Source organism: Aptenodytes forsteri, unplaced genomic scaffold (assembly GCF_000699145.1).
Source record: "Aptenodytes forsteri isolate BGI_AS27 unplaced genomic scaffold, ASM69914v1 Scaffold178, whole genome shotgun sequence".
NCBI classification, from domain to species: domain Eukaryota; kingdom Metazoa; phylum Chordata; class Aves; order Sphenisciformes; family Spheniscidae; genus Aptenodytes; species Aptenodytes forsteri.
The window spans coordinates 563,617-574,556 of NW_008795136.1; the positions used below are offsets into that span (position 1 = coordinate 563,617).

The following is a 10,940-nucleotide window of genomic DNA, read 5'->3' on the forward strand; positions in this document are numbered from 1 at the left end:
TCGTCGGAATTGGGGCGGTCCTGGCTCTCCTTACGGGTGGGGGCTCGCCACGGTGCCCCCTTCTCGTTTCCCTTCCCTTCGCAGGAGGGAAGCGCTTCTTATCCTGCCGCCTCCTCGGGGCAGGGCAGGCCCCCTCGCTCTCCTCAGCCCCTGTCCGAGGCCGTTGCGTGGTCACGGCAGGCGCAGGTAACAGCGAAAGGGTCCCAGCCCGTATTCCTTCCTCTCCCAGCTCCCTTTTCCATAAGTCAGGGCTGTACAGTCCCACCCCGTCTCCATCCCACGGATGGGTCGAGCTCCAGGAAGCCCGGAAGGAGCAGGATTTTGCTAAATTTCTTAACCTGTTCTTTTGCTTCCATCTGCTGGTCGGATCCAAGGGGAGTGAGACAGACTGCAGGGCTGGACTGCCGGACTGCTAAAAACCCTTCCCGGAGAGGGGTTGGGTGCTCCGTGTGCATACGCAAATCCCCACTGTGCGTGAATAGGACAGGATTGCTCAGACGAAGGTAGTTTTGGGAGGGGTTCTGAGACTGAGTTTTAGGTGATGTCAACCTCTTCGATTAGTAGGTCATATATTTACCTAGGAATGGGAGCCTCCAGCACAGTCTCTCAGCCCTAAAGTGGATCCCAGCCACTGAGAGGGGTGCACTGAGATGTGGTATTGAAACAGCGTTAATGTGCAGAAGGAAGAGAGGAGAAAAAGGGGTCTAATTTGTAACCTCACTGGTGGGGATTTGGCTGGCCCCGGTCCCAAGGGCGGTTTTGACTATGAAATGCGGAAGCATTTGTGGGGAATAGGACCCAGAGCTCATGAACTCTTCCCCCTGAGCTGTACCACCGCGTTTGGGTCGGTTTGCTTTGTAAGCTGACCTTCACAGCCTTTTGGCGGGATGGATGTGAAGAGACTATATTTTAGGTACAGAGTAGAGGGAGGTGTTCGTATTCCACAGAGGGGCAGAAGTTTGGAGCCTATTTTTTTTAAGCCAGTCGGTGACTAAGGAACAACCTGAAGCTGCCAAGAGGGTTTTTTGATTCTTGCTCTAAGGTTCTTGACTTCTGTGGAGGGAGCCTAGATACTTAATTTCTGTTTTCTGAATTCCGGTATTCCAATGCAGTATCTAAAAGTTAGGCTGCTGCATCTTTAATTTGTAGCACTAAATAACTACCGGAATTCCTGGTTCCCCAGCTCTGTCCTTATCTGTATCGCGTTTTTCCATTAATCTGTTCTATAGAATGGAGATGATTATTTCCTACCAGTTTGGGGGAAAAGTGTTTCAAAAAATAAATTCCTATATAAATATAAATTCCTATACGCGTTACAATTCTATGGCTGTTCACAGCTACCCGGTGTAGTCTTGCAATCAAAGAAATTTGTTTGTGAGGCATTTCACTGTTTTTAATTGCTAAAAATTTCCGATGTTTGTTCTGTAAATCACTCTTAACAAGCGATACTATTGTAATCTGCAGTAGAACTTTGCGAATTCATACAAGTGAGCGAGAGAATTAATGCTTATAAATTAATTTGTAAATTCAGCATCCTTAATTTGTATTGTTTAATAATTCACCATCCTTTGTGTCCCTTCATTTTTATGTATTCATAACACATACTGCTTCAAATTAGTGAAGTCTTGGCGGTGTAAAACCTGGCTTCAGCAATGTTCCTGTTAAAAGAGGGACATAGCAGTGCTCTGTGAGTGGCTCTTAGCATCAGAGAATGAATTAATGAAAGACAGCATGTAACTATTGCGATGGGGGGAGAAATCGGAAGGTTTCTGTTTTCAGTGCACCAAACTCAAACTGTAAAATGTCTTTAGATTTTACACGTAACACCTCTCAAATGCTATGACAGCCATAACTTCTGTGGTGAACTTGCTGTATGTCTTTAATTATGAAAGCTGTTTGTAATCCTTCTTGAGAAACTTTGCAAACTCTATTGTTTGCAGCAGGCTTGTATAATTTGGAAGAGAGAAGAGAGTAAAGAAGTGCCTCTTCTTTGTGCTGGGAAATTCTATTCAATGGCAGCCAAGTTACACATTGTTTAAAACTCACCATTTCCCTTCTCTGCTTGTGTTTCTCAAAAAATACTGTCAGCAAGCCAAACAATAATTGAACACCAGCCTTCTAAAAAGCCTGGCAAGGCTGCAAATATAAGATGCAAAGGGCTGGGGGAGAGGGAAAGCTGTGGGGATACGGGGTGCTGGAGGGAGGAGGAAAACCGGGCGAGTCCATCATGCCTCAGCTACTCTCTCTGTCCTGGCACATGGTGCCAGCTTGATCTTGAGGAACCCCATACTTGGCAGCCATCCTGGGATCCCAAAGGAAAAAGCGGGAGGGGACACTGCATGTGTATTACGACCAGATCTTTCCTGGTGTGACTGCAGAGCTAACCGCTTGCCTCTTGTCTGAATCCCTGAGCACAGATCCCTCTGAACTCGTCTTGTTGACTGCCTCAGTTGAATGTACAAGGGCAGAGTATTACAGCAGCGTATAGTTATTATTGGAAATAATAACTATTATTGGAATAATAGACCATGACGTACTCTGTAACTTTTTTCGTCATGCTATCGAATATATTCATGCAGAAATATAGGGTCAAATGATAATGAAACATTACGGGGTTAAATTAATCTTTTAGTAGGTCCATTAATTTGATGGAATTACACAAGAGACTAGGTTGATTTATAAGGTAAATGCATTTTAGTAAAAGGTATGGAAACGACTAAACGAACAATTGCATTTAAAGACTCATGACTCTAATAGAGTTTAATTTTAAACGGCTGCAAAGAATGGAATACGTACCACTCTTTTGTTAAGCTAGAAATAAATAAAATACTCTATAAGTGTTGGAGCTAATTAGTTAAGTGCTCAACTATTTAGTTTTTAAAACAAGATCACGCTTAAGTGCCTTAAGCTTTTATTAATTGCATGGACCCCAAAATCCCCTATAGTAATTGAAAATTTAATTACATACATTTTTTGTTCTTTTAAGAATGGAAGCTTATTAAACTTTAAACACTTAAACATCTATACCATTGGCTATAAACAACATGCAATTCTAAATACTAATTAAACAGGAAGGCTAAATCACTGTAAAGCTAAACTGAATTTTAAGTAACTTTGCACTCGTAAGTACTCCTATTTTTTTCATGCTGTATAAGATTTACCGTTTCTTCTCTAAACACAGCAGAAGTCCTGGGCAGCGTTAGTATCTGTACTGTGGCAGGCACGTTGTTTTGTGGACGTATTTGCAGTGAGGGTCAGTCCCTAGAGAATAAACCGGAGTTCAGGAAAGGAGACGAGCGTGGGCAGAGAGGGGTTTAAGTGGACAGCTAAAGCTGCCGGTGGCACTGATGCGCGGAGGTTCATACACCTCTTGGAAAGGGTGTGTGGTAGGCTAAGAGTGGTGAAAGGCAGGGAGACGTGGCTTTGTGGGGTTGGTCAAGAAACCAATGGTCTGTGCACTACTGACTCACAAGATTTATGATTTGGTAACAGTTACGTGTTGGAAGGTCCTTAATTTTTCTTTCTTTTATAGAAACTTCACAGCACTGGGAGCAGAGGTGTCGGTATCTGCATTCTGGTTTTCAGATCCAGTCTAATGCAAGTCTTTGTCAGTTGATCAACTGATTAACGGCTTAGTTAATTTTCTTCAGACAGATGTCTGACTTCTCAAAATTCACCATTGCTGTTTGCATTCTTATTAACACAAGATAAAGACAGAATCAACCGCTCAGTCTAGACTATCTTCGGATTTTAAATGGGGCTCTTCCTTAATGTAAAGGTTCACTTTTGCTTCTGCTTGGTCAACACAACAAGAACAACATTACTATGTTAAGGTTGAAGTGGGTTGCTCATACATAGACATGATGTTATCTTGTACTGCCCAAAGCAAGTCTCTACCTAGCAGAGTATTTGAGATGCTGCCCGTCGCTGTATCGCTGTTTATACTAGAACTTAAAATGCCTCTAGGGATAGCAGAAGTAACCTGGTGGGATTAACAGCAGCAGAACAATACAAATTCTTTTCAAGGAAAGTTCCAAGCGTGGATCGTGAGCCCTGGCGGTTTATCAGGCAGATGCAATTCCTCTCTCGTCAGAGTATTACTGTAAATACTCAAACCTGAAACACTTGATGTGTTTGTCTTCTGTGGCAACCACTGTGTTTTCATACTGTGTTTAAATATCCAGAGGTAGCTATGATCTTGCCTTTTGATACGTGGGCAAACGCAACAGTTAATTTTTTCTCAGCATAAAAGAGCAGGAGCAGTTGCGTTTAGAAGAATGTACAGGTGGGACTCTCAGCAAGTGATGACTCCAGCTTCCTTCTTGCACCTCCTACCCTGTTTCAGAGGATTCAGATCATCCAGGACAAATGGTAAAAGGTCCACAATTCAAAATCTGTTTTCCAAACACCAGCACCTCAAAAAAATAAGAAGGAAAAGATCCTTTCATCCCAGGGTGTCAGTGTTTTCTCTTTGCTCATAGCAGTTCTCAGAACTGGTTCATTTCCTGTTGCAGCACCTCTCAGGAGCTGATCTACTTCATTCAGGAGTTACTGATCTACCAAGCATTTACACGGCACTCTTCCTCCCTAAAATGGTTTAGAAAAATCATCTTTACCACCACTGAAAGGCAAACGGTATCGTAGCTTCCTTATGGACTCAGAAACAGAATGGCTGCGTAACTTTATCAAGACAATAAAAAGTAGTAAAGGCTAGAAGTGGGGTATGGGTTCTTCCTTTTTCCCCAGCCAGTTTGATTCTTTTCTCTAAAAGACCAGAATGAAGATTCTACCAATCTTTTTTATTAATACGTGAAATACAAATACACCTCCACCCCGCAGGAAAAGTTGTTAAAAGCAAACCCCATCCCTTTCCTAGTTGTGTCACTAGATGGCCCCGCGTCTGAAGCAAACATCCCAGAAAATATCTGCTACGCTGGGAGACCTTTCGCCTGCTCTACCCAGTACTTTTTACAGGTTGGCAAACACAGGGCGAGGTATTGGTTTTAAAATAAAACAACAGCTGACTGTGCTATCTCAAGTGTTTAAATGCGCAGCGGATTGCTAGGTGATACCCGCTGCTGTGTACAGAGCAGGGGGAGCGGGTAGGTCTAACCTGACAAAGGCAAGGCGTGCTGAAGAGGTAAGTTGGTTTAGCAGCACATCGCACCACCCAAAAGCACCTTTGCTTGTAGGAATAAATGATTCTCCAGTATCCGCAGTTGGCTATAAAGATGCTTCCTTCCGAGAGACCAGGAATTCTAGGGTAATTGTCTTTCCATATGGATATTCCTTTTACGCATCTTGGGGGATTTAAAAACAGAAGCCTTGGTCAGTTGTAATTCTTTGGCTTGTTTGTGTGCCAGGCACTGGCAGAGAGCAGCAGAAGTCATGGCTACAGGTGCTGGGGCTCTGTTTCCAGTGTGAGGAGGACAAAGATCTGTGGGGTTGTCACCTGCAGGTTCCTAACACTTGGGCTAGGCTTTTTCTGGGGGATGGATGCAGGCGCTGTTCGATTGGGGTAGACGGGAAGGAAACTGGGGGTGGAAGTGGGAGTCTGTATATGCATTACTGCGCACTATCATCAGGAATATATATGTGCTGTGCAAGCAACATATAAACTACCGCTCTTTCCCCATCCCCTGAAAAAGTGCCAGTCTTTCAGAGCTCACTCATGGTAGTTATGAGTGAGCATGAACACTCACTCATCATTTATGAGTCCTCATAAATGATGCTGAATGTCAGCATCCTAAAAGAGAAAGGAAATAATTTATTTGCCTGAGTGTGGGTTTGGCCATACCTGCTTTTCCTGTGGTTCCAGCTTCAAATCCCAATGAGGCAGACCAGAGTCGATATGCTGATTTCTAGAGCTTTCCTTGTAGCAACTTCTGTTACGACCCTAAAATCTCAGGGTTTCTCTGCAGGCGCTCAGCATATATGGCATGTTTCATCAAAGTAAGACTTTGTTCCAGTATCTTACGAGATTTCTGTTTCCAGTGTCCCTTTTGCTATACTTAATATTGCACTGTGTGTAAGATGTAGCTTCGCTGAATGATGGCAAAGGTGTTTTACACCGCCTTGTTTTTATTGCTCAACCATTTGGGAATGCCTTTGAGCTCTCCAATCTGTGTGAAGAAATCTATGGGACTGACTCCATATTGAAATTTCTGCTTGTCGGGACCTGTGTTTGGTCACTCCTGTGTTACAATTGGGCAAGTTTGGTGTTACCCCAAACTACTTATTCTTCAAGTGCTCTGTATTTCACTTGTTGTATTTATACATCAAGGTCTATGAAAGGGGAGGTGACAACCGTGTACAGCTGGTCTTTGTAGTGTAGTTGTGTGGATCCCAGACCTTTTTTCCATCCCCCCTTCTCCAAGCACTCAGAAAATGGGTTTCTAGTTGCAAGGGAAGGACCCAGCCACGCTGGAGCACGACGTTTCCTTGCACAGCCCTTGGAGACATTGTGCATGGGGTCTCCAAGAGCCCTACCCTGAAATTCTCAGCAGCCTGAACATGTTGGAGATCCATTGCCATAGTAAGGGAAATAAGTTATTTCTTCAACCTCAAAGTAATTTTCTCTTCTTTAGGAAAAGGTTTCCACCCATCCAGTAGCCCTGATAATGTGTAAGAAAAATTACATTGAAAACCGCTTTCCTTCTGTTTATTAACAGTGAGTTGTTTTACAGTTCTTACATGCTGTTGTCTTAATTTGTTTGTTTCCACAGGCTACATTTAGATGCTGTTTACAGCAATAAAGAGAATATTACATTTGATCTAGAGTTCTGTCTTAATTCACAGGATGAGATGCGAACAGAAGCTCGTCGAAAAAATCTCCTCATTCTAATTTTGCATTATTTAATGGAGGAAGGGTATGTTTTTTAAATAATAGTGCTCTACATTTGTGGGTCTGTGTCTGACCTCCCGTAATGTGTCCCTCTGTCCTCTCTTGGGTGGATGGACAGCATGGCCCTTTGGTTTGATGTGAGAAAGGTAAACTACTGTTACATATCTTGGCAGTTTACTTTGCTAAATTGTTTCATTTCTGGAACAAAAATGTCCTGTATAATTTAAAAACACTTTAGAGCAATCAGCAAAGGTGTTTTAAATAGAGTTTATGCTTTTATAATAAATAGAGTTGTGGACAGGTTAAATATACCATATACTTACTAATGCTATTGTTTGCTTTTTCTCTCAAAAATCAGAATGAGATAATGACTCTCAGTTTTTTGATCTTTGTTTTTTTGAAATTACCAGGTATGTCGATGCTGCAAATGCTTTGGAACAAGAGACGAAATTAAGTTTACGTGGCTTTGAAGTTTGTGACAACATTGATCTTGAGACAATTTTGATGGAATATGAAAGCTATTACTTTGTAAAATTTCAAAAGTATCCTAAAATTACCAAAAAGGTCCTGGACACTGGTATGTGGCTGTTTTCCAGAAAGAAAGCTTTTGTTTCTCAGAGCCTAAAATGTGTATTTGCCTGATATACTCACCGCACTTCTCGTCTGTGGCAGTGTTTAATGTTTGAACCCTCTTACAGTTACAGAGCGATAGTTCTAGCACATAGGACATAAGAATTGAGAGGTGGGGCTTTGAGCCCTTCTGCTCTTCCTTCTCTCTCTATGTAGAGGAACAAGAAGGTGATATTTTTCTGTCTTTTAAAAACTGCTTCGATATTGGAAAATGCCATTTAAGTGCAAAGTATTATGGCATAGATATATTCGCTTTCTTCTCGTGGGGAGAGAATAGTAAGTCTGTTCTATTTTGGATTTAATGTTTAAATTAAAATAAACCACTTAAATGAAATACTGTATCTTAGCTCATCCAAGCTAGTGCTTAAAAGTTTAACACCGCTAGTCTCATTAACTATTCATTTTGCACATTTTCATATACTAAAGGTAAAGTGCCAAACAAGTACTAGGTTTATTTGCTCCAAAGGACTTAAAGTCTGAGGTATAAATGAATGATACGGAGTAAGGCGAATCAGAATATGAGCATTCTGTTACGACCCTGAGAGCCTGAATGGTTTTGTACTTGAGTACAAAATGTAACTTAGAGAAGCCATAAGAACAACTGTGTAAGAATCAATTATGAAGAGCTTGGAGGGTACAGAAAACACCAACATCTCTACCTGTTTGTCTCGTAAGAAAAATATAATCATCAGAGAAGGGGATGATCGGCCAGGGAACATCTCTGAGCAGTTGTCATTGTTTCATATGGCTGCCAGCAACTTTGAAATCACAGGTAAACCAGACATAATATAAAAAAATTACCTGTATAGGTGAAATGATTTTTGAAAGTTACTAAAGCTGCTAGTCATCATTACATTCATGGTGATGTAGAAGATCAGTACTAGCTGGAAGCAAGTATTACCTGCATGAAAAAGAGATTTACAGCTAGAAGCTATTGATTGGTGTTAATACAAAGAGGAGCAGCCTTGCAGGACGAAACCAAAGGGATTTGTTATGAATCAAGAAGGAAAATGTATTACAAAGCATTTATGACATCATACTTATTCTTAGTCAAACTGAGTGGTAGCCAAGGCCAGATCCATGAAGTTAGATCCGTGTGAACAAGTCCCAAAAAGCCAGTAAATCTCTTGGACACTTACAAGCTCTCGGTACCCATTTATTGGTCAGTAAAGCTACTCAGACATGGGGTGCTCTGCCAATACCCAAGCCCAGAATTGCAACCATGCCGGCAGGGATGTATCATCCTTTTTCCCCAAAGCCTGAGCGGCCTCCCTCCTGCATGTGTCTCTCTTGAGAAACTGCTGCCGGGTAGTTTGCAACCTGCCTTAAATTGTGTCCGTGGTCAGGTCATGGTATACGCAGGCCAAACAAAATGATTAGTGTGGTGCTCCTTCCTGCTAAATTCTTGGTAACGCTCTCGGCAAATCCTACAGAACCAGCTCATTTCCGCGCTGAATTGCGGTTTGCAGTGTTGTAGATGTACTCACAGGATTACAAGTTTCACGCATGGGCTCTGCTGCCTCTACGTACACCGCGTTCGCCAGCTCTTTCAGTGAAGCAGCTGTTTGGGGAGGATTATTTTATGTAAGTGTATGAGAATCTGGGTGCAAGAGCATTGTGCAGAGAACCCTGATAGGAGATGTATTTTGGAACAACACGCTAGTATGATACAAGCCCTCGGCTTTATGAGTTCACATCTGGGCTTTGTGAGTTTGACATTTGGTGAAAAAAGTTTTTCTTTGACAGAAATTGTTTCAAATGATACAAGTGCAAAAAATAACATAGTTTGATAACCACCCTTGCAGTGTGACATTTATGCTGTCTTGGTATGTTGAACATGATAAAATTACTGTTAAGAGGAGTAAGGCAAATTCTTATTTCCCAATTCAGCAATTAAAAAAATATTAGCATTAAATAAACATTCTGTGCGATATATTAAATTAGTTTATTGTTCTTAATCTAATTTCCGGTAGTGTCCATTTTACTGTGAAAATGATACTGATTTTAAAATGTAAGCAAAGAAACCAAAGACTGAATGAGCCTGAAATTTAACAAGCCTGAAGCCAAACTGCTCTCTCCAATATCAGTTTGTTTTCAAAACATTTTTGCAAGCTTGCATTGCTTATTATCACGCTGTTCCTGTTTATGCATTGTTATTTCCAAGGTCATTAATGTGTGCTCAAAAATATGTCTGAAGGGGGGGAAAAAAAAAAATCAAGTTGCCCTTTTTTATATCGTTAATTATTTTCCATTTTAATATTAATTTTGCCACAGCCGAAAATAAACAACAGCTGAGAACTGGAGGAAGACCAAGAAGGTAAGAGAAACGCGTGGGGGTTTTTTTCTGGGCAGAAAATTTTCCTATAAAAGCAATATGCAGCGTGGTTAAAAAAATGTTGTAATACCCTAGGAATACTGAAGCCTAGAGTCATGCTGCTGGTGTATTTTTCTGTATCTTTTAGAGGAAAATAGAGACTTATTTCCCAAATGGAGATGCAGACAATTTACAAAGTTTCTGCAGTGTGGCTAAGGTAGGGTGGCGTGTTTGAAAGCAGTAAGCGCTGAACTTTGCTGTGATTGAAACATGCCTTAACTTCAGTGGGAGCAAAGTTAGCCCAAAACTGCTTTATTTGAAAACTCCGCCTTTTAATCTTTTGGTATTTTGAAGGAAAAAAGAAGTTGTGAAAGCCTTTCAAGATATTATTTTTTTAATTCTAGGGCAGCAAGTTCTTCTCAGAATCTCCCAAGGCTCAAACATCAGCCAGTGCAACGACCGTTGTCAAAAACTTCACCTGGGTGCACAACAGAATTTAAATCATCGACCACGGAGAGCCCCAAACAGGTTTGAACAGGTTTTATCTTGGCAGCATTACAGTTGAAATTAATGTGGTTTTGTTTTGAGAGGCAGCAAGAGGATGTGAGTTATACGATTAATAATTTAAAGAGTTACACAAATAATAATTGTGTAACTAACAGGTTTTACTAATTATGTAATTTAAGGATTATAGATGGAAGACTTCAGGAGAATATGCTTTCTGGCTGTGAGTTGGGGAGCAAGTCACAGGCAAAAATTAGAGGAAAAGGAGTCATATAATCCAACCTATGCTGAAAGCAACCAGAGTTTTCCCATTAACACCAGTAGATTAATCCTTCAGTGCCAGAAAGCAAGACAAACAAACCAAGTAGAAAGTCTGGTGTCAGTTGTAAGCATCTTCGCAGTGCATAAGGTGTTTGAGATTGGGGGAGTAATTTGGCTCTGTAATTTTCAGTTTTGTGAGTCTCATTTTGGTAAGATTGCTGTGAAAACGACTTTATGACCATTCCATACAGAGGAGGGAGCAGGAACAGCAGGTTGGTGGGCAAGCACCCTGTCTGTTACAGTTTTTGAGGAACTGGGTGAAGGAGAACCTCTTTTTTTTTTTTTTTTTTTTTAGTTCTTTTTTATTTCTTTCCAGAGGGGGGGTGC

General features: G+C 41.2%; 1 protein-coding gene across 1 annotated transcript in view; it reads left to right on the forward strand.

Annotated features, from left to right (window-relative positions):
- The first annotated feature begins 7,333 nt into the window (after positions 1-7,333).
- The window catches only part of KATNAL2 (katanin catalytic subunit A1 like 2), a 25,996-nt gene continuing 22,389 nt past the window's right edge, over positions 7,334-10,940 (forward strand). Inside the window, exons 1-3 of the mRNA XM_009278431.2 lie at positions 7,334-7,421; positions 9,749-9,791; positions 10,193-10,316. Coding sequence (XP_009276706.1) covers positions 7,349-7,421; positions 9,749-9,791; positions 10,193-10,316 — 240 coding nt within the window. The 5' untranslated portion in view covers positions 7,334-7,348. The remainder of the gene's footprint in view (positions 7,422-9,748; positions 9,792-10,192; positions 10,317-10,940) is intronic.